At 41.9% G+C, this 27,084-nt stretch overlaps 2 protein-coding genes across 2 annotated transcripts; one reads left to right on the forward strand and one right to left on the reverse strand.

The window, feature by feature from the left end:
• The first annotated feature begins 3,036 nt into the window (after positions 1-3,036).
• LOC115139947 (glutathione hydrolase 1 proenzyme-like) lies at positions 3,037-12,991 on the forward strand. The gene is made up of 12 exons (XM_029677850.2): positions 3,037-3,221; positions 3,350-3,480; positions 3,665-3,754; positions 4,672-4,864; positions 7,947-8,107; positions 8,253-8,402; positions 8,957-9,093; positions 10,447-10,634; positions 10,886-11,013; positions 11,161-11,273; positions 11,412-11,525; positions 11,654-12,991. Exons 1-12 carry the CDS (start codon positions 3,049-3,051, stop codon positions 11,798-11,800), a joined length of 1,725 nt encoding a protein of 574 aa, XP_029533710.1. The 5' UTR covers positions 3,037-3,048; the 3' UTR covers positions 11,801-12,991.
• A 2,862-nt stretch (positions 12,992-15,853) lies between these two features.
• Positions 15,854-26,054, reverse strand: anapc5 (anaphase promoting complex subunit 5). Its single transcript, XM_029677849.2, has 16 exons — positions 25,493-26,054; positions 25,325-25,404; positions 25,112-25,221; positions 24,730-24,976; positions 24,192-24,360; positions 23,852-24,042; positions 23,671-23,752; positions 23,429-23,521; positions 19,946-20,127; positions 19,571-19,706; positions 19,294-19,368; positions 18,986-19,107; positions 17,045-17,152; positions 16,809-16,956; positions 16,416-16,578; positions 15,854-16,293 (listed from the first exon to the last, which is right to left on the reverse strand). The coding sequence occupies exons 1-16, from the start codon at positions 25,691-25,693 to the stop codon at positions 16,082-16,084; spliced, it is 2,319 nt and encodes a 772-aa protein (XP_029533709.1). The 5' UTR covers positions 25,694-26,054; the 3' UTR covers positions 15,854-16,081.
• Between the last annotated feature and the right edge of the window lie 1,030 nt (positions 26,055-27,084).

Raw genomic sequence — 27,084 nt, forward strand, 5'->3', positions numbered from 1 at the left:
GTATGGTATGGCCACTGAGTGCACAGCCTTTATTAAGACACACCAGTTGTGAATCAACTCTACCACCTTTATTTAGGCTACTGTGACATTGCACTGTATTTGCATTCAACCTTTTGCAGCAATCATATGGATGGCATGGGGGTTGTTTGTTATAAAAAATGATCAGTGAGACCAGTTTGGGTTGGGGCCACAGTGCTTTATTGTCTTACATTCATTCCCTAGTCACAGGGGCCATCAGGGGTTCAGAACAGTATGCAGCAATAATAGACAATGGTAAGCGCATAGAAATAGAATCCTACTATTTGGAACCCGATATCTATGGGTGAGCTGCTGTTAAATCCACAAGGGAGCACATGCTGTGCATTTGAGCAATCTATGGAAGTAAGTTCATCATCAACTATAAGCTGCGTGATTTATACTATCAAAATGATCAGGATATCATTGTTTGATATTGAGATAATTTTGGGGGGGAATTGGAATTAGTGTCAAGTGTTCTGACATGGTTGGTTGGCAAGGATGAAATACTGTGTAATTTGTTGTGAAATAGGCTATTGTGTGATTCAATTATAATCACTTCTGGACTCCTTCAAAGAGCATATTATACATCTAATAAAGGATTACAAGGAACTTTACCATTTTAAAATGCAATGTGAAAAATATTTTTGTCTCAAAAACGTTGGTTGTTCACTATTTGTTAACTGCTTGTTAACTCGTTGGGGGGGTTTTAACCATCTGTTCTGTCTAGAATGACACTTTCTACCCCAATTCCCGTCAAGTCCTATCCAACTACTTCGTATGTCTCCAGTGTTTGTCTGGTAAAATATGGTATGTCTGGCCAAATCAACATTACTGAACACTGAACACGTCATTTGATTGAGGCAACATGCTGTTGTGTGTGCCAAAGCTAGTTATGGCAATTCAGTGTGGTTATAAAAATGATTACACATGCTGATTAGGCTATGTTGATTACCGGTCAATTACAGAGACAGAACATGTGGTTAAGGCTGAAAGTAAGGAGCATTTTATGCTGTAAATCAGTAGTGCTGCTGGACACCACAGGACTAGGCTAAATGTCACTGAGTAACTCATTACAGTGTTCAGTAACTCATTACAGTGTTCATTAACTCATTACAGTGTTCAGTAACTCATTACAGTGTTCATTACAGTGTTCAGTAACTCATTACAGTGTTCAGTAACTCATTACAGTGTTCAGTAACTCATTACAGTGTTCAGTAACTCATTACAGTGTTCAGTAACTCATTACAGTGTTCAGTAACTCATTACAGTGTTCAGTAACTCATTACAGTGTTCAGTAACTCATTACAGTGTTCAGTAACTCATTACAGTGTTCAGTAACTCATTACAGTGTTCATTAACTCATTACAGTGTTCAGTAACTCATTACAGTGTTCAGTAACTCATTACAGTGTTCAGTAATTCATTACAGTGTATTTTTGTTCTCTTCTGAACAGCTTAGTTCTAAAGTGTAGGCCAAATATCAGATATCAGGGTTACATCTATTATGTAAGTGTTGCCAAATGGTTGTTAATATAAAAAAGTGTTATTCTATAACACAATGTACTTTATGGTGAAGAGTACATTGATGTGGTTGCCATGTTTTCTGTGTAGCCCAAAGGAAATTCCTCAGAAATGGAATTACAATGAGACTCAGATTTTTCACTTTAAAATATATTTAAACAATTAACCAATAGCAGAAACCGTCATTTGAGATGTTAAACTTTGAAATCAATGGATTTTGTTTGGTATACGTTGAGTTTACATACCATGACATAGACTGACCAGGTGAATCCAGGTGAAAGCTATGATCCCTTATTGATGCCACTTGTTAAATCCACTTCAATAAGTGTCGATGAAGGGAGGAGACAGGTTAAAGAATGATTTTCAGCCTTGAGACAATTGAGACATGGATTGTGTATGTGTGATATTCAGAGGGTGAATGGGGAAGACAAAATATTAAAATGCCTTTGAATGGGGTATGGTAGTAGGTGCAGGGCACACCGGTTTGTGTCAAGAATTGCAACGCTGCTAGGTTTTTCACACTCAACAGTTTCCTGTGAGTATCAAGAACGGTTCACCACCCAAAGGACATCCAGGCAACTTGACACACACAACATGGGCCAGCATCCCTGTAGAATGCTTTCAAAACCTTATAGAATCCATGCCCTGATGAATTGAGTCTGGGGCATGAGGGGGTTTAACTCAATACTAGGAAGGTGTTCTTAATGGTTTGTACACTCAATTTGTTCAATTTCTTGTATCTTACTCTTCATTTTATGCTTCCTATGTAAGGGAGACCGGGGTTGGCTGTCACAGTGTTTGTCACAGGGCTGTGTTATAATTTCAAGATAAAAATGTGTGTCCTCTATAGGAGAGGTCATACATATGGTCAATTCAGGCCAGGATCACAAAACATTGAGGGGAGAGGAATATTATACTTTTTCAAGGGTAAGAGTAAATATTCACTTGAAGTAAAGTGTATCATCATTAGACAAATGTACAATCACAAGGAATTCACACATTTTCATTTTTAGACTCTTATAATCAGCTCTGCTCCCTGCTCACTCAACCTCAATCCCAGGTAGTAGGATACCACTATTATCTACCAGTAGTTTTTCTTTTATTATGCTTGAGTTGAACATTTAATGGAGCTTGTCAAATAGAAACCATCACCTCCGTACCATTTTGCAACTCACAGAAAACATTAAGTGACACATGCAGGGAACTCAAGGGACAGCCTCTGACAGTTTAGATTTGAGTCACATGTATATGATTGAAAACCCACAGCATGCTCCATGGGGGACCTCTGCATTGGGAGGATAGTGATGACATTAAGATACAATGCCCATGGCGCTTCGCAGGTTCCTTTGACAGTGTTTCATCAGGCAGACACAGCACTAAGACTAACTGCATGCTAAAAAAGCCTACTACTTCTAACTATATAATCAATTAAAACAGGAAGTCACAGTATCTGTAAGGCTCCTGTCTAACTGTAAGATGTGTTGGTGTGTTGGTTCCCCTGGGCAGGAAAATGGTCAGGAAGTCCCTGGTGGCTGGCCTGGTGGTTTTGCTGGTGGCTGCAGTAGGAGTGTTCGTGGGGGTGTTCATGGGAGTGGGAAACAAGAACCCCATCTCACCCTCAGACCATTTCTACTCAAAAGCTGCCGTGGCTACAGATGCTGGGATATGCTCTGAGGTGGGGAGGTAAGTAATGTAACACGAGCCAACTAATTACCTTTGATACAATGATTCATGGTACAAGCTTAGTCAAATGACAGGACACGATTAAGCTCTACAAGGAGCATTAAGTGTGTGTGTGTGTGTGTACCTAGGGACATCCTGAAGAGGAACGGCTCAGCGGTGGATGCATCTATCGCCGCCCTGCTGTGTGTTGGCCTCCTGAACGCTCACAGCATGGGCATTGGAGGGGGTCTCTTCTTCAACATCTACAACGCTTCCACAGGTGAGTCAGTGAGTCCTCACGCACTTCTTACATCAGCTGATATCTCAAAGTGCTGTACAGAAACTCAGCCTAAAAACCCAAACAGCAAGCAATGCAGGTGTAGAAGCACGGTGGCTCGGAAAAACTCCCTAGAAAGGCTAACAAACACATCCATTTGTCTGTATTTTGTATCACTGCTCGACAGGGAAGGTAGAAACCATTGACGCGAGGGAGACAGCACCCATGACCGCGACAGAAGACATGTTTGGCAATAACACCCAGCTTTCTCAGAAAGGTACCAATTTTACTGTTCTGGAATGTACGTCAGGTTCAGGGTAGACTAGGCAGGTTCTGTAGTTCAAACCATCCTGAGATAAGAGTTGAATAGTAATATCGTAGCTGTCATGTATCACAGTGGGGTAGGGATAGAGAGAAGTTAACACTCTGTTTGAACCTTCTGGCAGCCTCTTCCCTGATCTTCCATCATTCTAAGGAAAATTAGCTCTAACCTTCTGCATCATATTGTGAAGTAATTTTGTTATCAATGTTCAACCATTTCAATTATCTTTATCTGTCTGCTACCCAGAGGTTGTAAAGTTCTGGTCTTAAATGAAACAGACAGAATTCCCAGCTCACAATTGATCAGATCCAAGTTTAGTTGTGAGAGCTCCGCTGTGCATTCACAAAGGCGTTCCTTTTATAACATTCTAACCTACGCGCATACATACACACTAAGATTTGGATTCTCTCTTCTTCTCCTGATGTCTCCCCTGAGTTTATTACCACTCAGCTGACAGTTCCAGTCCCCCACAGATATGGGAAACCTGGAGGGGCTCTCCCTGTCCTATCTTATCTCTCCAGAGTTATTGCTGGGTCGGTTCAAACATAGGTTAAGCATCCTCTTTGTTTTCGTTAGGCACACACATACATTCCTTTCTTCCCCCCTCCAACCTAGTTGGGGCTGTGTTTATTATTTTTAATTACTCCTTGTTCATGCTACATAACCTCTAATCCCTAATGGTTAAGTTTCTGTGTAGAATTATTTAATAATTTATCTTAAACCTTAAAAAATCTTTTAACACATATGCATTGCTAAGGGGGCAACAGTTTGACCTGTCAAAATGGGGAAATGGACTGATATGCATTTTAAATCCTCTCTGGGCAGGGTTCCAACTTTGTGCAAAATGTGGTAAAGACTTCTTTGCATAACAGGTGGATTGTCTATAGCCATTCCAGGGGAGATTCGTGGTTACGAGATGGCACACAGGAGACACGGCAGGCTGCCATGGAAGGAGCTGTTTGAGCCAAGCATTGAGTTGGCACGCGTAGGTTTCCCTATCGGCAAAGCCCTGGCCAAGGCCATCGCCAGCAACAAGGACGCTATTCAAGGAGATGCCAATATGTGGTGAGGATAGGACAGGAGATCAAAGAAAACAAATATGGGGGGAAAAATTCTGTAATTGCTATATTACTACTACTACCACTATTACCACTATTATTACTACTACTATTACTACTAAAACCACTTCTACAAATCTAATAATATTGACAACGACAGACTTAAGTGATATGGATGGTTGATAATAGCTACCCTTTAATGACAGTGTAAATGACATGTTATTTACATTTACATTTAAGTCATTTAGCAGACGCTCTTATCCAGAGCGACTTACATAACAGGGATGGGCAACTTTGATGGGGGTGGAGGCCACAAAAATCTGAACTCTGAGGGGTCGCAGTGGCTCGCAGGTCTGTGTACCAACATCCATACCCACACATGCAGTCAGTGTCGGCCCTCACCTTTTTTGGCCCTAAGTGACATTTTGTTGGAGGGCCCCCACCTTGCGAGCAGAACATTTTAGCAGCCCCCTCTTGACAGCGGATAGAAAAATTGAAGTTTTAGAGTTAATTTCCTGCAAATTCTACACATTTTGCCATGGGACATAAAGAGGGTGCTGCCATTTTAAAGCAAGTTTGCTGCAATTCTACACATTTTGCCATGGGGCGGAGAGAAGATTTAGCAATTGCATAACTCATTTCATGCAATTGTATTAATTTTGCCATGGGACTGAGAGAAAAATGTACAGTTTTACAGCTAATTTCCTGAAATTCTACAAATTTTGCCATAGGGTGGAGAATTGTTTTTCAGTTTTGAATACGATATCTGAGTAACAGTGAATAACAAAATCAATGGGGTCCCCTGGTCGGTAATTTGACAATGATTACTACACATTTAGATAGCTGGCTAGACTAATTTACCAATCAAAAAATGTTTAGCTGACATAGGCTAGTTGAGTGACTGACATAAAAACAGCTGATGTCCAAACAACATTTCTAAATGTCACCTTGTGTGATCTACTATTCTAACTCTCAACATTAAGTTCAGACCCCGACTGAGTCCATCCCTGCTCAATAAAGTACTGTAATTAGATTATTAGTTGGATTTTACCACATTGATATATTGCAACCAATAAAATGTGATTACATTGATGTCCAAAATTCATGGCTTCCTCTGTGATTTATTATGACCATTGATGATTTGATTGGCCGCTGTAAAACCTATGATGACATTGCCATGGGAATGCTGGTCCTTTTACTTGTCGTGTCTTTGGCTATGCCGGATTAATTGATAAGACATGCCATTCTATAAAATCATTTCTCCATAATTAATATCACCTGATTGAGCTAATCATGTAAATGTAATTAACTAGAGAGTCGGGCACCACGGAATAATATTTATAGAGCTGTTATCTTCCTGTCACGATCGTTGTATTGAGGCGACCAAAGCGCAGCGTGGTGTGAATGCATGATTTAATGATTGACGAAAAAAACACGAAGTACACTAAAACAAACTAACAAGACGAACGTGATCGCTATAGAAACTGAGTGCTAACATGCAACATAACATAGACAATGACCCACAAACCACAATACAAAACAGGCTACCTAAATATGGTTCCCAATCAGAGACAACGACAAACACCTGCCACTGATTGAGAACCATATCAGGCCAAAACACATAGAAATAGACAAACTAGACATACAACATAGAATGCCCACTCATATCACACCCTGACCAAACAAAACATAGAAACAAACATCGCAAATCATGGTCAGAGTGTGACACTTCAAAATAAACTCTTAAAGAACTAGTAATATTTTACATCCAAAGCAGTCAACATTAATCTTCATCTTACTTCAGTCTCATCGGAAAGTTGTAAATTCTTGGTTATCTGCAAGAACCCTGGCTAACAATTTGAATCAGCAATACAAAATTGGGTTTAATTATTTATTTACCTGCAAGAACCCTGGCTAATAATTTGAATACCTAACTAATCACATAGAATTCACATACACAAAGAATGAATTATACGTGGATAATTCTTTACGTCATAGAAAAACGTCCCTTGCGGGCGGAACAGATATGACAGCTTGTTACACAAAGGAAAAGGGGCTGGGTTGAGTGAAAGAGCGGGAAGACAGGAACCAAGGCGACGCTGTGCTATCGTAAATACAGTATCCTATGCATTCTAAATTACCGCCCATTTGGAAAAGGAAAATGCAATAAATATTTACTCTGAGCTGCGCTTCAGTAGGTTGGTGGTAGATGGAAGACCGTGTTGCCAAACCGAGTCCTCTGTCCTTTGAAGAATGTCTCTGGTGGTCACTTGGATAAGTTGTAGTAACGTTGTTGTGTGGTAGATGGGATACTCTGTCTGTTCCTTCCTAACCTGCGTTTGCAGCTGCGGTCGCTAACTCAATGACTAGGAGGTATCACTTCTGTCGTGAATAAGAGTTCAAAGTTCATACCATTCGCAACCAAAGCTCATGCTGATGTTGGCTTCATTCTGTAGTTTTATCTGAACCATTCTGACATAGGATCGTCATCCTCATATCCTCGGAACAGAAAGTTATGTTGTCGTCAAGGCTTTATATAGGAAGGGAGAAGAGGGGTGTGTGTGTGAAAAGTTTTATAGCACTTGTCCCTTCACAGGGGAGGGCCACTGATTGAGCATCCCTATCTTATGAAAATCCAAATCTCACATTTTAGAAGCTAAAATCACATTTCATCCCATCACAAGTAATTTTATATTCAAACATTTAAATTGAACAACAATTCCATGTGAATCTGATAACTCTGATGTGTAGACTTTCCACTGTAGAGTTTATGTCATCTTATCATTGATGAGAATGTCTCAGATGACAACCGAACTGACATCATATTAATTAAGTACCACTGCATATGTTCAATTGTTCGGATTACCAGATTATAGTTCATTTCCCCCCACCTTCTGATGTTCCCAGAATCTCTATGTTAACCAAGGGGTTTGCAAATGTAACCTCAGTAGGTTAGAGAAGGGAAAAGGGGGGGACGAGGTATTTATGACTGTCATAAACCTATCCCCACAGGCCAACGTCATGACATACTCTACAGATTTGTTTGAATAACTCCTGATAAATTCTCTGCTCCTGTTTTTGTATTCCAGCGAAGTGTTCTGTGACTCCCAGAAAAACATCCTGAAGGAAAATGATATCATTAAATTTCCCAAACTATCAGACACCTACAAGAGGATAGCGGAGGAAGGACCTGGTGTTTTTTACAATGGGACAATGGCACAGACAATTGTTGATGACATCCAGGCAGCAGGTCTTTCTCTATTTCTTGTGCATTATAATATTCTATTAAAGCTCATCATGCTTGCTGTACACACTATGATGATGATTAGACAAGACAGATCTGATAGGCAGTTTGTCGATGTGCTTCTTCAGCAGTTATTATTTTCACGTCTCAGGTGGGATTATCACCCTGGAGGACCTATTGGACTACAGGCCTGTGTTGAATGAGAACCCACTGAAGCTGACCGTGGGCGAGTACACCATGCACGTCCCAGACGCCCCCTCCAGCGGCCCAGTCCTGGCACTCATACTCAACATAGTGGACGGTGAGCAGCAGCCTAGATAACTCTGAGTGTGAACATCATCATCCACCACTAATTGACTGTAAACAAACAGCTCAGGCCTCCCAGTTTGTCATCTCATTTTAAGAGAGATTTGCTGTAAGCTCTCTGGACATTATCTCACTGGAAATGAACTAAACTGCACTAGTCCTCTACATCTTGACATCAACCATAGCTGCTGGTGTTTGTGCAAAAACAAGGACGGAATCAGACGGAAATGACCCTGTGATGGAAACATCGAATTACGTTAAAACTGTATCTTTGATAAATGAACACAGTTCTTTTTTTGGGCTGACATATTAGATCGATTAAATGTGGCCCGTGAGGGATTTTGTAAGCTTTTTGGGGCGATAATGAATCGATACATTTTCAAATAACTCCCCTTTTCCTACCCACAAATTCATTTTGACGAACAAATCGGTTGCCAAAAAATCAGTGAGGCCATCCGTTGAATTTTGAAATCCGCGATGTGGCCTTAGGGTCAAAAAGTGTAATCACCCGTGTATTAGATCAACATTTTTTGTGTGCTTTTTCTACAGGGTATAACTTCACTGGCACAAGTGTTTCAACGGTCGAGAAAAAGACTCTGACATATCACCGCATCGTGGAAGCTTTCCGGTTTGCTTATGCCAAGAGGAGCAAACTAGGGGATCCACGCTATCTCAATATCACTGATGTGAGAACCCTGACACACAGCTTTCAAACAGAAAGTTTCACTCACACAGTGCATTCAGGAAAGTATTCAGAACTCTTGACTTTTTCCACATTTTGAAAACTTGTCCTGAAGCCACTCTTGCATTGTCTGGGCTGTGTGCATAGGGTCATTGTCCTGCTGGAAGGTGAACCTTCACCCCAGTCTGAGGTCCTGAGAGCTCTGGAGCAGGTTTTTATTCAGGATCTCTCTGTACTTTCTCCATTCATCTTTCCCTCAGTCCTGACTAGTCTCCCAGTCCATGCAGCTGAAAAACATCCCCACAGCATGATGCTGCCACCACCATGATTCAATGTAGGGATGGTGCCACGTTTTCTCCAGATGTGACGATTGGCATTTAGGCCAAAGAGTTCAATCTTGGTTTCACTAGACCAGAGAATCTTGTTTCTCATGGTCTCAGAGTCCTTTAGGTGCCTTTTGGCAAACTCCAAACGGGCTGTCATGTGTCTTTATCTGAGGAGTGGCTTCCATCTGGCCACTCTACAATAGAGGCCTGATTGGTGGAGTGCTGCAGAGATGGTTGTCCTTCTGGAAGGTTCTCCCATCTCCACAGAGGAACTCTGGAACTCTACCATCGGGTTCTTGGTCACTTCTATGATCAAGGGCCTTCCCCGCCGATTGGTGAGTTTGGCCGGGAGGCCAGCTCTAGAAAGAGTCTTGGTGGTTCCAAACTTCTTCTATTTAAGAATGATGGAGGCCACTGTGTTCTTGGGGTCCTTCAATGCTGCAGGAATGTTTTGGTATCCTTCCCCAGATCTGTGCCTTGACACAATCCTGTCTCGGAGCTCCACGTACAATTCATTTGACCTCATGGCTTGGTTTTTGCTGTGACTATCAAATGTGGGACCTTATATAGACAGGTGTGTGCCTTTCCAAATCGTGTCCAATCAATTGAATTTACCACAGGTGGACTCCAATCAAGTTGTAGAAACATCTCTAGGATGATCAATGGAAACAGGATGCACCTGAGCTAAATTTCGAGTCTCATAGCAAAGGGTCTGAATACTTACTGTATGTACATTTACTTTTTTATACATTTGCAAACATTTCTTAAGATCTGTTATCGCTTTGTCATTATGGGGTGTTGTGGGTAGATTGATGAGGATTTCATTTTTTAATAAGGCTGTAATGTAACAAAATGTGGAAAAATGGAAGGGGTCTGAATACTTTCCGAACGCGCTGTATTTGACTTTAAAATAAAAATGGTTTGTAGTTGTTTACTGAACATGCTCTATAATCACATGCTGTTGACTGCTGTTCAACATTGCCAGGAGAAACTAATTGAATTCCTATTTGATGATTTTATATTCTCTCCAGCTCATCCACAACATGACCTCAGACTACTTTGCTGACGGGATCAGGAGTAAGATCACAGATGACACCACTCATCCCGACAGCTACTACGAGCAAGATTATTTTGTCCCAGACAATCATGGGACTGCACACCTGTCCGTCATAGCTGAGGATGGAAGTGCTGTGGCTGCCACCAGCACAATCAATCTATAGTAAGAGTCCTACAAGGCAAGACCTCCTCTGAGACAATAGGACTGATGAATACATAATGCTACAGGGTAGATTATAGATATCCAGAGACAGATCCTTAATATAGTATACATGTGCACTCTAAATAAACTTTGTTGCCGATGGTCTTACTAAGAATCTTCTATTTGCATTTAACCCAAAAATAACATGTATAGGCTACTTAACTCATATAATTACTTAACTCTAGCTACTTAACTATCATTCCTATCTTCAGTTTTGGCTCAAAAGTCATGTCCCGCTCAACTGGCATCATTTTCAATGATGAGATGGATGACTTTAGCTCTCCATACATCACCAACGGCTTTGGAATCCCTCCATCTTCTAACAACTTCATCCAGCCTGGTGAGAATAGGAACTGAAATCAATATCCTTATTGCTGGTAGGCTACTGAAAGTTCTCAATTTACACATGGCTCCAGTTTGAACCTTGGCTGGTTTGTTTTCTGAGAATACCTTTTGGTCTGAAGATTGATCTACCTTTCATTTTTAGGTAAAAGGCCTCTCTCTTCTATGTGCCCAACTATTATCTCTGACAAAGACAATAGAGTGAAAATGGTGGTTGGAGCCTCTGGTGGAACAAAGATCACCACAGCAACTGCCCTAGTAAGTTTAGATCCATGCACATCAATGTACTCTCTGAAACAGATATAGCCTATACTAACACATGATATCCATTTATCCTTACATCCTGATATTGTGATGAATCAGAGGACAAGAAGCTTCCTTTTCTCATTTACATAGGTGATTCTGAATACCTTGTTCTTTGACTACGACCTCAAAAAAGCTGTGACACTACCTCGAATTCACAATCAACTCAACCCAAATATGACTGTAGTGGAGGACGGCTTTGAAAAGGTGGGTAATTCTGAACAATATTGCATCGTATATTGTTGAATTTTAAAAAATGGTTTCATAACTCTGGACTTTAATCTGTGTGTGTGTGTGTGTTTATTTCTGTGTTTATGTGTGTTTTTGTGTAAAAGAGTGTATTAGATGGCCTGGTAAAGAAGAACCATGTAACAGAGCTGCTGATGACTCCTGATTCAGTGGTTCAGGCGGTGGTGAGACAGGGGGAGCGGCTCTGTGCCGAGTCCGACCCCAGGAAAGGGGGCTATCCAGCGGGCTACTGAGTCTTACCTCACCTCTTCCTTCCCAAACCTGGAGTGTACCTCCATAAAAAGGCAGGGATAGAGCTAAGTATCTGGAAAGACACGAAAACAATGCCTCCTCAAGGTGACACAGCCACTCGCTTTCTTCAGCTGAAATTGATTTCAAGACGTGGAAAATGACTTTCCTCCACATCAATACCTCCTCCCTTCACACCAAATAACCGGCGGCATTTCTGCTTTTATTTCAGCGTTACTCATGATTTATTTTTGTGTTTTGAAAAAGAAGTGAGGTTGCATCTCTGAAAGTGGCATTTTTAAAATCCTAGCTATATCAAGAGATCATCATTATCAATTATCCTGAAGATGGAAGTTTATTAATGCAATTGCAGTGGGGTAGCAGAAAGCTGGACTGCAACTTTCGTTTCCTGCTGGATGTAAATACCAATGGGCCAGAACTTTATGGACGCCATGAATCTTCTGATATACATTATGAAATAGTTTGCCTAGGAAGTATTAGCCAACATATTAGTCAAATTACTCTGTGATGATGAGCGATCATTCTGTTTGACAGAAAAAGAGCCATTTATCTGAGATTTAAGGAAAGCAATGTTTTAGGGGAGAATATGAACACCAATATGGAAGGTTGTCAAAGTAGTTTGTCTGTCCATTGAACAAATCAAATGTAGAGACATGACTGTTTTATCTCTCCATCAAGGAAAAATGGTCTGTATGTTTTAACCTCAGGCCTTAACCTCAGGTCTTAACTGGTCAGGTTGCTATATCTGTTGGTGCTTTATGGGTTGGCTAAATCACAAACATATCTGGCAACCAGGCTACAGGTCTACCTGCCTTATGAAGATGTTGGTCACAGGTAGCTACATTTTTCCTTTCATGAGGAAGCATATTCTGATGTGTTACCTGAAAACTGTGATTTCTGTTTTTCTGATTTCATCTCAACTCTGACCGTTGCCCATGGGGGCCTATTGTTAACAAAGGCTCAAATATGGCTGCCATTTAACTATTCAAATGGTACTTTTACATTTTTTGTGATGCAGAATGTTGAGAAAAACACAAATGGTTCATGTTTAATATGGAGTAAGACCATAGCAGTACAGTGAATGTATAGTGTATTTTACATTTGCAGATATATATTTTTAAACATGCATTGTTCTCATGCCATGCTTGTTATTAAAATGTTTAAAATGAGATATATTTGACATTAGTCAGCCTGTTCCCCATATTCTTAGAGGCATCTTTCTCTGCATCGATACCTGTAACCAAAGAACTGATGAAAAATGTACACAATATAGATGAATAACAGCTACATGATGTCTAAACAACTGACTGAAGTACAATTTAACACCTACAACCCAAACATTTGGGCTCGACTTCCTTCAATAGTCTGAAGAACAAAATACAAAGCAGCTTCCTTCTGACAAATCTTAGCAAGATGTGGCATTTGGCGCCAGCTGGGGCTTTTTCAAAAGCCTCCAAATGGATTATTCACTGAAGCAATTTCTTCCATAGACCAGTGATGCATAGGAAGCTACGTAGTCGACTCAGGCTAAATGCTTCCTCTTTATCAAAGTGTGTTCTTCTCCTTTATTAAGACACTTTATGTTGATGTTTTCTTTATTTGGGCAGTTACCTGCAGTTGCTGAGTAAGTCAACTCTACTGTGCACAGAGATGTGACTGCCAACTAAAGTCCATCTATGGTAGTATCCTGTCGTCTAGGCTACAACAAGTATTCTGTCGTCTAGGCCCTATTGAATGTGGCCTGAGACACTATCTGCGTACTCTCTACTCTCTGCTTCCCTGTAAGAGCAAGAAGATCCATATTCATTCAGACAGAATTCAGCCTGTGGGCAGATGGGAAATTATGGCTAATGAAGCTGTATATTACATACAAAAATAGCAAAGCAAGGGTTTTTCAATCCTTTGACACAGCTCATCTAACTGTGCTAATAGAACATTTCCCAATCCCCTGACTAATCTGATACTCTTGACAGCACAGGCCTGAACAGAGTATAGTGTCAATGTTGATGCACAGTGCTCACATACAGGGCAGGCCACTGGTTCAGAGGACATTTAGCGTCACTAGGCACATGCCCCATCTAGTGTTGCCTGATGAAAAGACATCCCACGGCTGCAGCTCACCCTCTCCATCTCGCTCTAGATATATCAACACACACACACAAGAGCAGAGTGAACTATGCAGTGTGAGTCTGTGTGTATTTACACAGACAGTCTCTGTCCTGTCTCCTGTCCCATGGAGGCCCATTATCTACTGTATTTGTTTATAGAGCGAAGTGACATGTAGCGTATTTCAGACCCCGCACACGGTCTTAGAGTACTTCTTGTGCAAACATACCAATAAACATCTGGAACAAACCTACATGGTAAAGTTTAGACAGATAGGGCAATGGAACATACTTTCTTTTTGTCTAATGTAAGCCGTTGACGTCAACCAAAACAGGCTCAAGTAATGATGACAATGCTTTTTTCATGTAAGAGGGACATGCAGAACATTCTCAAAAACCAGCCCACTCAAATGTTAAATATGACATAGGCTTTCAACTTAATTGGTTCTGTACCTCAAATGCTTAGAGACCCAGAATGTAATATTTGAAGGCTCAGGGCTATATCAACAGTGTCAATGCTTTGTTTCAGTAATAAAACTTCAGTGTTTTCATACCAATGTTAGGTAATGTTTTAAATGCTATTAGGCTAAGCTTCTTCCGTATACAAACCAAAGGGCAATTCAGGATATTGAAAATATCCTAATATTTCATAATACCTGATCTTGGATCAATGCCATTATGAAGAGATGTCAATATAATGGCATGACTAGCACTGACTGAGATGCTGAATAACTTAACCCAATATAAAAATTATCACTCTCACAGTTGGCATAAATCTACACCAGGCTAACAAAAACAATGTGCAGTGTCATTGTCAGCTTAGTTCTCACAGATTGTCATGTTATGGCACACACACAAAGATATAATTTCAAATGATCTCAGGACTATTACATTGATGTGCGCATATCTCTGGGAAATCTTTTCCTTTGCTAAAAGTTTTTTAGAAAAATTGAAGTTGAAGAAAAATCACAATGCTCTCTCTAAAACATACTCATCTTCTGCCCAGCTCTGATTTGATATTACTCTCACTCATCATATCGTGGTAACTCAGACAGCTGAGATGCATTAAACCGTTCCTCATTCTCTAAGCATAGATGAGAACACGGATCCTCTATGCTTAGATATCTCTGTATATTTATCTTTGAGCTATGATGGGATCCCACCACTGGGACTTTGAAAAACATGATAAATGACAAAATACAAGTACATATCATAGAGAATGTTAGTGGCCAAAGGGCAAAATTATCATGGACAGTGTCATTGAGGACTCCCACCATTTTAATCGTGTCAACTGGGTGAGACTTCCAAATTCATTGGCTGATCCCTCCTGTTTGAAAAACATGATGTAAATGACATGTCCAACAAAATTATCATGGGTAATCAGGAGGGTGATTAGCCTCCTGTTGGAGTCATGTGAATCAGAAAATGTACTATTTATAAATGAAGAGATCCTCAATGGAGCTCCCATACCATCACAGATGCTATAATTGCAGATGCAAAGACAAGTCCTCTATCTCTATAGTCCAGGTCTATTATTTTGACATCCTACAACAGAGGCTATGACTACCTCTAAAGAATCAGATCTCTCTGGTCCTGAATAAAGGATAAACTGTTGTATAACGGTATGTATGCTGAAATTCAAATACTATGTGGGTGCTACTCAAAGAGGTGGTGTGGCGGCATCTAGGTTTCCATATCGAGGCCTCTGGATCCTGCAGTTATCCATCACGTCCTGAGGGAAACACCTACGTTTGTTGGAACTGCTTTTACTGCAAATAAACATTAAAATTGTAGGGAGGCCCAACCAGGCTGCACTCTTTCACCAACAGCTGTGCTTGACATTAGTGGTAGTCAGACAAACATTTTCAGGTGGAACAAATGAGTGATTCTCTTGTTTTCCATTTTGCCAAACAAAGCACAACAAACATGAGAAAATATTATAGAGACTTGAAGTCTGATCTTTATATTGTAGATAGACGATACAAGCTTGCAATGTAAATTGGGAGTGCCCTAAACCAGTGGTTTCTCTACTCTTTAACACACAAGCAATGTTGCAATTTGAACCAAAAGATAGGATAGAATGCGAAGTCCATGACAATGACAGAGTACACCAGTATATGTTCCGGTCTGTGTCGGAGAAGGCAGGGTGGTGATGACTGTTCAGAGTCGCATGGCCACAGCTGCCCCCGGCGCCTGCAGCTCCTGGTCCAGGAGGCGGAACAGCATGGCACATTTGTTGCGCTGGGGGGTTTGTCCCAGGGTGTGGTGCAGCCGGGCCTGCAGGTAGTGGACATCACGGAGACGCTCCTTACAGTCCAGCATGGAGAAGTAGGCTGCAGCCTCTCCCAGCGATTGCACAGCCAGGCCTAAAGCTGGAGGGAGACAACAGGGAGGAAGACTCTGAACGACTCCGGTCTGTGTACTTACATGACAAAGTAATTGTATCCACAAACATGTACATTTGAGGTAGTGAGTGATATTAAGTTTGTGCTACCTGCATGCCTCTGGCCATTGGACCGGGTCCCAGCCATGGCCATCTGACAGCGGGCTGCCAGGAGCAGAGCTCTGCCCTTATCCATGACCGCTCCGTGGGCCAGGATGGGCTCCATCGCCTCATGAAGGACACCCAGAGCCTGCTCCGGCACTCCCAGCATCAACTGGACAGGGTGAAGGAGAACACAAACTATTGGGAGTTTTTAAATATAACCCAGTATGAATTTCCTTGTTTTGCCTAAATGTGGGAGTTTACTTGGCATACAATATGCAGTTCGGTCTAAGTTAAGGGGTTTGAAGGTGTGTGTTAGTATGTGTAGGGGTTTGAGAGTATACGATGGTGTGTTTGCCATAACAGGGTTACATATTGCATGTGCGCGTCTGTTCTGCTGACCTGAGTGAAAGCCAGGTGAAGGATGGTCTCGGAGGCCAAGGCCTGTAGGTGGTGCTGTCTGGCCAGGGCCAGGGCCTGCAGCAGGAGAGGAAGGGCTGTGGCAAAACCTGACGACTCCCAATGCAACTCAGCTGTGACCAGCATCACCCTGCACAAGGCATACCAATGTCTAAAACACATATCTGATAAACAACCCTTACCCCAAAAATATGGAGTCTGTTTCATTTAGAGCCTACCTGATGATCATCTCTGTGTACTTGGTCTTCTCGCAGTACAGCTGCAGCCTCTGCAGGATACTGTATGCTTCAGTAGTCCGGTTCAAGGCCTTCAGCACTTGAGCTTTCCTGTTAACACGACAGATATACACATGGGTCGTTCCACGAAAAGAATGCGGTTTGCGTCCCTTTAATATTTTAAGTAGAAATTGTGCACCAATATTGCATTTTAAAAGCCTGTTCTATGAAATGAAGTGCCCTTTAATATAGACCACCTTCAATAAATCTGTCCCTTCGTCAACACCGTGTCACTTCTAGGAAGATTTCAACCCACACACCCCCAAAATGTATACTAGCTTCCTCATCATTGTAAAACCCTGGTTATTTTGTTACTTGGACAAAGTTATTTCTGAAGGTGATTATTTAATGTGATTAGTGATTCATTTACATCTGTCACTCATTTTAAGGTCAACCCTGTTACATTAATTGACCTCAAATTTTAATCTGGTGAAACTATTTCATTTTAAAAGATTTGGTTTCAAAAGTAAAATGTAACATTAATAGTTAAATCAGTGTAAAAAAGCAGGTGATCTGGTTCTACTCTTTCTGGCAATTTTCTGGTGTTCTGTGGTGGAAAACTGAGCGTGTCGAGAATAACATTTCAACCCTGTTACCCATAGATGGACAGGCTTGAAACGTTTTAGCAATGTCACATTTTTTTGTGGAGCTTACATTCAGTTGCCCCTCCCTGAGGTACATAACAAGCTTTCATTGTGCCTGTCACAAGAGGATTTGTGGCTGATTTAATAGGAAATCATCAACCTTGTTACAGTCAACCCTGTTCCTTTTTCTGCCACTTTTTTTATTTTTTTATTTATTTCACCTTTATTTAACCAGGTAAGCAAGTTGAGAACAAGTTCTCATTTACAATTGCGACCTGGCCAAGATAAAGCAAAGCAGTTCGACACATACAACGACACAGAGTTACACATGGAGTAAAACAAACATACAGTCAATAATACAGTAAAAAAAAAAGTCTATATACAATGTGAGCAAATTAGGTGAGAAGGGAGGTAAAGGCAAAAAAGGCCATGGTGGCAAAGTAAATACAATATAGCAAGTAAAACACTGGAATGGTAGTTTTGCAATGGAAGAATGTGCAAAGTAGAAATAAAAATAATGGGGTGCAAAGGAGCAAAATAAATAAATAAATTAAATACAGTTGGGAAAGAGGTAGTTGTTTGGGCTAAATTATAGGTGGGCTATGTACAGGTGCAGTAATCTGTAAGATGCTCTGACAGTTGGTGCTTAAAGCTAGTGAGGGAGATAAGTGTTTCCAGTTTCAGAGATTTTTGTAGTTCGTTCCAGTCATTGGCAGCAGAGAACTGGAAGGAGAGCGGCCAAAGAAAGAATTGGTTTTGGGGGTGACTAGAGATATACCTGCTGGAGCGTGTGCTACAGGTGGGAGATGCTATGGTGACCAGCGAGCTGAGATAAGGGGGACTTTACCTAGCAGGGTCTTGTAGATGACATGGAGCCAGTGGGTTTGGCGGGAGTATGAAGCGAGGGCCAGCCAACGGAGCGTACAGGTCGCAATGGTGGGTAGTATATGGGGATTTGGTGACAAAACGGATTGCACTGTGATAGACTGCATCCAATTTGTTGAGTAGGGTATTGGAGGCTATTTTGTAAATGACATCGCCAAAGTCGAGGATTGGTAGGATGGTCACTTAGTATAGTCTTATTTATTTGTATCTCTTGAGATGGGAAAAAGTGTGTTTCATCAAGTTGAACATGTGCTCTTTATGACAATGTTCAAATTATGTGAAATCAAAACGTTTTTGGGGACCAAGTTACACTTCTCAAAAGCCACTGAATTCGTGGAAAGCACCACATAGATAGCTACAGCACTGGAAGACTGTGTAAAGGTGTTCTATGTTCTGAGTCATGACCCTTCCTTACCTATAAAGACCCTCCGTTTTGTTCAAGGCAGCAATGGCTGTGACATGGGGCTCTGCCAAGTGGTATTTCCCATCATTCATAGCTCTGTCAAACTGGATCTTGAGGTCACAGATCATCCACAGCTGGGTGACAGAACACAAAACATTAGAATGAACAGCCCACTTCATACCAGCCATGTCAGTGTCATCACATTTGAAAAGACAATGTTGTTTCTGTGTACCGCAGCAATAGGAAAGTGCTAAACATGGGGATTGAGGCCAAGTCTAAAGTTGATGGATAGAGAAGAGCAGGAGTTCAGAATGGCTCACCTTGGCATGTTGGGTGTGAGGTGGGAACTGCTCCTTCAGATGCTTCAGGACCTCGGACACAGCCCCATACAGGCCCTGGAGGGAGGGAGACAGGAACATGTAACTGGTGCAGGCCTCACCCACAGCCTACACAAGTGCACATCTCCTGAGCTTTAATTTGGATCACATCAATGGTTATGAAACGGCCCTGAATGACTAAATGAGCACGGAGGGAGACGTGACAGAGGGACTGAAGCCTAAGAGAAAGAGGTGGGATGAGGTGTACCAACTACAGTACCTGTTCAGCATGAAGCTCAGCCAGGTGGCAGAGGGCCACAGCAAAGGCCTCTGTGTTGTTCTGCTGGACCCCAAAGTTAACCTGCTCCAGGCTATTCATGTTCAGGAGGAGCTGGGCCTGCTGCTGAGCCATGGTGCTGGAAGAACACATAAGTTCAACAGGACATGAATGTTGGAAACATGCAGTCAGTGAATGTGTGTTGGATTAATTCAATTAGTCAAGACTGGATATCAATAATTGACATTCACTCTTTTTTTCTTACCAATCGAGTAAAAAACAGGTTTCATACTGAAAGAAACTTACTGGCTAGGATTGTTTATGTTCAGTGTGGATTCTGATTGTCAGGGAGGATCAGGATGTGTGAAGGAGACCCACCTCTTGCCATACATCCTCCATATGGACGTTGTCTGAGCCAGGCTGATGTCTATGAGCTCTGACAGGCTGTGCTTCCAGTGCAGGATGTCTGTGTCCTTCAGAGCGTCCATCAGCTCATGGGCTGTCTTGCCCTGGACCGCCCCCTGCTGGACCAGGGACTGAATGCCAAGAGACACCAGGTACTGAGAAGGAGAGAGAGAGGGTGAAGGTAATTTGAGGCTTAGTAAACACCTGGCTCTATTGAACTCCCATAGCCTGACCTCTCAGTTTCAAACCTAAGGGCAGACCCATCGTTGCCAGTATTGACTCTTGAGCCACTCTCCAAATTGGTTGATTCCTTCATTAAGCCTATTGTGGAAAAACTCCCAGCATTCGTCAAAGATTCTACAGATGTAATTAATAAAATATCAGAACAGTCTAATCTCCCTGACATCATATTGGCTACATTTGATCTGGAGAGGCTCTACACAAATATCTCTCATGGAAAAGCCCCAGATGCAATGAGATATTACAGGACCGTGAAGGAGAACCTAATCTATGGGTTTTCACATGACTGGGCAGGGGTGCAGCCATGAGTGGTCCATGGAGGGCGTAGGCCAACCCACTTGGCAGCCAGGCCCATCCACTGGGGAGCCAAGTCCAGCCAATCAGAATATATTTTTCCCCACAAACTGACTTTATTAGAGACAGAAATCCCCAAGATGATCCCATAGATGAAGAAGCGGATGTGGAGGTCCTGTGCTGGTGTGGTTACATGTGGTCTGCGGTTGGACATACAGCCAAATTCTCAACTACATTGGATGCAGCTTATGGTAGAGAAGTGAACATTCAATTATCTGGCAACAGCTCAGGTGGACATTCCTGCAGTCAGTGTAAATTCCCACCCAAAGCCTTTATGATTAAAAACAGTGATCAAGAACCCCCCACACCTTTTTCATCTACAAACGAGGCCCCGATCTTCGCAGTAGAATGGTCCAAGCCAGCCTCTACACAGGTTCTAAACAAACCCTCCTTACTCCCCTGAGAGATGGAAATTACACCTGTAGTTATGGTGCTCAGTGAAACACCAAAAAAGAACTGCGTTCCGACACCCTAGGTCTGGAAAAATATGTAGTGTTAAAGGGCCGATCACATGCAATACAAAATATGTGATTTCTATCCTACACTGTTTGTGATAACATGTATATGGGCAAGACATTCAGAAGCTTGAAACCGAGCTCTTTTTGTTCACTTATTCTATAAGACGCAAGGATGAAAATGACCCCGTTGCTTTTCACTTTATCCAATGCGTCTTCTCAATGCCCTGGAATTGTAGAGGTGTGTCACCAGGAGGAGATAATGACAGTTAACTCTGCTGGAGATAACTCCTCTGGATTCATACTTTAGGCTCCGTTATGACACAATGAGGATTTTGATAGGAGTGTCATGTTTTAATTCTTGTCATCATCTTAGCTTCACACACACACACACAACCCCCCTTTACTGGTATGAGGGTGTCCTGTATTCAAGATGGCTCTAGTGGCCCAATACTTACCCAACAGATTACCTTAAATGTTATCTACTTTTTTTCTAGATTTCTTCTGGTTCTACATATGTACAGTGCATTTGGAAAGTAATCAGACACCTTCCCTTTTCCCACATTTTGTGCTGTTACAGCCGGATTCAAAAATGTACTAAATTTAAAAAAAGACACAACACCCCACAATGACAAAGCGAAAACAGGTTAGAAATGTTTCCTAATTTATAATTTTTTAAATTATATTTAAATACCTTATTTACATTAGTATTCAGACCCTTTGCTATGAGCTCCTGTTTCCATTGATCATCCTTGAGATTTCTACAACTTGATTGGATGTCACGTGGTAAATTTAATTGGATACGATTTGGAAAGGCACACACCTGTCTATATAAGGTCCCACAGTTCGTGCATGTCAGAGCAAAAACCAAGCCATGAGGTTGAAGGACAGGATTGTGTTGAGGCACAGATCTGGAGGAAAGTACAAAAACATTCCTGCAGCACTGAAGGTCACTGAAGTTTGGAATCACCAAGACTCTTCCTAGAGCTGGCCGCCCGGCCAAACTGACCAATCGGGGGAGAAGGGCCTTGGTCAGGGAGGTGACCAAGAACTCAATGGTCACTGACAGAGCTCCAGAGTCCCTCTGTGGGATGGGAGAAACTTCCAGAAAGACAACAGTCTCTGCAGCACTCCACCAATCAGGCCTTTATGGTAGAGTGGCCAGACAGAAGCAGTCACTCAGTAAAAGGCACATGACAGCCTGCTTGGAGTTTGACAAAAGGCAACTAAAGGACTCGGACCATGAGAACCAAGATTCTCTGGTCTGATGAAACCAAGATTAAACTCTTTGACCTGAATGCCAAGCGTCACGTCTGGAGGAATCCTGGCACCATTCCTACGGTGAAGCATGGTGGTGGCAGTATCATGCTGTGGGGATATTTTTCAACAGCAGGGACTGGAAGACTAGTCAGGATCGATGGAAAGAGGAACGGAGCAAAGTACAGAGAGATCCTTGATGAAAACCTGCTCCAGAGAGCTCAAGACCTCAGACTGGGGTGAAGGTTCACCTTCCAACAGGAAAACGACCCTAACCACACAGCAGTGGCTTCGGGACAAGTCTCTGAATGTCCTTGAGTGACCCGGCCAGAGCCCGGCCTTAGCTGTGCAGCGACACTCACCATCCATCATGATAGAGCTTGAGAGGATCTGCTGAGAAGAGTGGGTAAAACTCCCAAATACAGGTGTGCCAAGCTTGTAGTGTCATACCCAAAAAGACTAGGCTGTAATCGTTGCCAAAGCACAGAGTAAAGGGTCTGAATTTAAATGTGATATTTCCATATTAAATGTTTTATAAATTTATCAAATGTTTTGCCTTGTCATTATGGGGTATTGTGTGTAGATTGATTGATCCATTTCAGAATAAGGCTGTAACATAACAAAATGTGGAAAAAGTCAAGGGGTCTGAATACTTATGCACTGTATATAGTGTTGTAAACATTTTCCTTTTTTATTACGTTTTTTCAGATGTATTGCTCTCTGAGAGCATGGGTTCCTTATGCCAACACCACATTCCCTGTGTATGTTTTTGTTCTAGTAGAAATACACCTATAACCTTTTCTGTTCTATCCTGTATTTCTATCTGATATTATGACAACTTGTGGCCGTTGTGGGTAGTTTAGGTGTTGCAGGTCTCTGCAATTACTTCTGGCTCGCTGTGTGGCCTTACCTGTCCCACTATTGTTTGTGGAGATATGCTCTGATGAATGTCAACTGACCAAAAGCTCAGCTATAATTTAAGTAAATTAGCTTCTGGCTGGAAGTGTGCATAGAGATTCCTGTTTCGCCTCCAGCACCTTCACAAATCAGCTTTGGGTGTGCGGTAGATTCCGCCTATTATTTGAATCTATTGCATAAAACCGTACGAGAACCTGGAGTGCGCCAGTCTGCACGCTCATGCTATTCTTACCGGTAGACAGAAGTGGGCAGCCATTTTCACTGAGTCCTCAGTTAGCACAGAACTGTCAGATCCTTTCATCTGTTCAAGGGTGTAAAGCCAACTCTGAAAGAGATACAAATACATTTGACGATTTCACAGATAACGTACTGGTGCTGAGAAAGTGGTACAAGGTATACACGGACCAACCTTGACTACCCATATTGTGTAAATACTCCATGTTGAGCATAGAACACGAAAGTAAAAGCTCCTACCAGGCAATGCTGCAGGCACACGTGATCGTTGGACTCCTGGGCGATGCGGATAGCTTCCTGTAGAGCCAGGTCAGCCTGTTGACTGATTTAAGAGATATATTGATTCTTGTCAAATGAAAAATCACCTCTGGCATAGATAAACTGCAACCGACTATCCATATATACTCCCACTACTACTCACTAGTGTCCAAAGCGACAATGCAGTGCTGCCAGGTTGAGGGCAGCATAGCGGAGACTTCTCCCATAGCCTTCGTCCCCGTTGCTCTTTCCCTCGCTCCCTGACAGGATGAGGCGGTCAAAGTAATGTAACAGACTGTGGGTGGAGATGAAGATGTCCTGGACTCGCATACTGTTCAGGTAGCTCAGGTAATGCTGCAGACACAAAACAGCTGCCTCAAGCACAATCAGGTTGACCAAAAAAAAAAAATCACACAAACGCTCACTTTCTTTATGCTCCACACAAATTTCCTGTCAGGTTTGTTTGAGTGAGTCCATAATATTAACTGATAGTAGAGCCTCACCGCCTCAGCAAAGTCAGGGTTGAACTTGAGCATGTTGTTCAGCTCGTCCTGTAGGGCAGATGGCTTCAGGGCTTTGTTCTCGTCATTCTTTAGAAGGTACGCTTGTCTAGCAAGAAAGTACTCTGCTTGCTTCTGCGAGAGTGGGCCTCTGCTTGGGGCATCCTCATTTCTATAGAAAGAAAAGTAGCAAATAAGGAAAAAGAACAATATGCAAAGGATAAACTGATGACCATCACACTGATGAGAATGATTACTACATGTCCTGCTTGGTGTTCAACCTTCCTACCTTCAGGCTATGCTCAAACCCTACACCCCAACCAGAGTACTCCACTCTACAACCTCAGGTCTCTTGGATGTTCCACCTATATGGGGGTCAGCTCCCGCTCAACCCAATCAAAGCACTTCTCTTCCTGGCACCCCAATGGTGAAACCAGCTTCCCACTGAAGCTAGGAAAAGTAGAGTCCCTGCCCTTCCAATATTTACACACTATTCCCTCTACTACCACCTCTTTTACTTACACAAGTGAATTATACAAACCTTAGCTCAGACTCATGCAGCGGTGCAGTATCCAGCTCCTCCTTCTCCATCCTCTCCCCTACGTTGTCCTCTGTGCTGGTGAGGTCCATGTCAGAGTCGTCTACAGCCAGGGCAGGCAGCCCCACCTGGACATCACCAGGCTGGGAGTAGTGACTGTGGTAGTACTGCTGCAGGGCTTTGTACAGTTTGTACACCTGGCTGAAGGACAGCTTGTTGTAGGCCAGGAGCATGTGTCTCATGAACAGGCCTGAGAAAACAAAGTCAAGGTCATGATGATAAAACCTCAAATCTGTCCAATTCATATAGCACCACTAACTAAACACAATGCTCCATTGAGCCAACCTTTGGACTTCCGAATCAAATTATGCTTACTATTACTCACCAACAACACTAGTCTTATACGCCTCAGAATCAATAGCGCTGAAAGGAGTGGGGAGGGTGGCAAAGAAATATTCCATGTCCTTCAGCTCTCCATCAGCCATTTCATGTAACCTGTTAAGAGAAAGTGTGTGTGATGAAAGAGCAGACAACATGCATCACTGACCTTCTACACTAGACATAGGCCACAGCAATTGGGTCAAGGACTCATCCATACCGGAGTTTCACAGCATATGCTGTTTGAGGGCAACATTCTTCCACAGTCTTCAGGAATTGGTCAAGAGTCAAGTCTGGACCCTGATAGACAGACAAACCTTTGATAAAGAAAAGCAAGCAATTGACAGTGGAAAGTAGAAGTTGTAAGGTAATCAATAGCTATTCCAACCTGTTGTAGAGGCAGGATGAGTTTGTTCAAGCGCCTTCTTTCCTGAAGAGCAATTGGTTTTGACGTGGTCATCTCGTACAGCAAGGCCAGCACAGAGATTTTATACGGAGTAACCCAATCTTTGATGCCAAACACATTGGCATGGACCACCCCATTGGTCATCATTGGGTTGAAATACAAACTTTCATGTACGCTCGCCATTGTTTGAATTGGAAAGTTAACTCGCTAGCTAGCTTGCAAAATATTATAAAACTACATTTCAACAGCGTTGTGTGAAGTCAAACAATCAAGAAAAACATGCAACGATTCGCAAACCATATTATCGAGCTAGCTAACGTTAGCTAAGCTGATATTCATTGCTAGCTAAACACGCTAGCTTGCTATCGAACTCCTTGAGTAGCTAACCATCTTATATTTTTGTGAGCAATTTTGTAGCCAGGATGCCTAATGTTATTTCAAGTCTGCCACATATGGCAATATTGCCAGTAGTATTTCGGTAACAAACTGCATGAATATTAGAACATGGTTTACCACCCCGTCGCTTTTGCTTCAAACTGCCCTCCTTCTGTCCCTATTTAATGACGTTCCTACATGGCCACGCCCCTAAATGTCACACCATAGAGTGGATTGCAGTCATCTATTGGTCCCATCAGCACAACAAAAAGCTCACCCAAATGTATTTTCGAATACATTATTTTAATATGATGGATATCGTCTTCTCCATAAATGTTAGGTTTTCCATAGTACCATCAGTTCCCTTCATGTAGGTCAGACCTACTTATTCAAGGGCATCATTGTTATATCCTAATTGTACATATCCCATGTTAAATATACCTCACACAATTTAGACTTTTTATTTTATTTTACCTTTATTTTACTAGGCAAGTCAGTTATGAACAAATTCTTATTTTCAATGATGGCCTAGGAACAGTGGGTTAACTGCCTGTTCAGGGGCAGAAAGACTGATTTGTACCTTGTCAGCTCGGGGATTCTAACTTGCAACCTTTCGGTTGCTAGTCCAACACTCTAACCACTAGGCTACCCTGCCACCCCAGGCTTACATTTGACTTATTAGACACTCTTAACCAGAGCAACTCACAGTAGTGAGCGCATACATTTTTTTTTCATACTTCATCATACTGGTATCCCGTGGGACTCAAACCCACAACCCTGACATTGCAAGCACCATGATCTACCAACTGAGATACACAGGACTCACCTCTTGACATGCATTTTTATTAACAAACAACAAACATCAACAACAACCAAAAGAGGAAAAGTCACACAAAAAAAGCATACATACAAACCTTTTATATTGCCAGGAATCCTAAACAAACCAATCATGTTCATTAATAATACTAGAGGTTTTAATTGCCTTTTATTTTTTATATTTTTATAAAGTAGTGCCATATTGTCAGTGGTGTAAAATACTTAAGTAAAAACACTTTAAAGTACTACTTAAGTAGGGGGTATGGGGGTATCTATAGTTTACTATTTATATTTTGGGCAACTTGTACTTCTACATTCCTAAATAAAATGATGTACTTTTTACTCCTTACATTTTCCCTGACACCCAAAAGTATTTGTTACAT

The sequence above is a fragment of the Oncorhynchus nerka genome, linkage group LG13 (assembly GCF_034236695.1).
Source record: "Oncorhynchus nerka isolate Pitt River linkage group LG13, Oner_Uvic_2.0, whole genome shotgun sequence".
In the NCBI taxonomy this organism is placed as follows: domain Eukaryota; kingdom Metazoa; phylum Chordata; class Actinopteri; order Salmoniformes; family Salmonidae; genus Oncorhynchus; species Oncorhynchus nerka.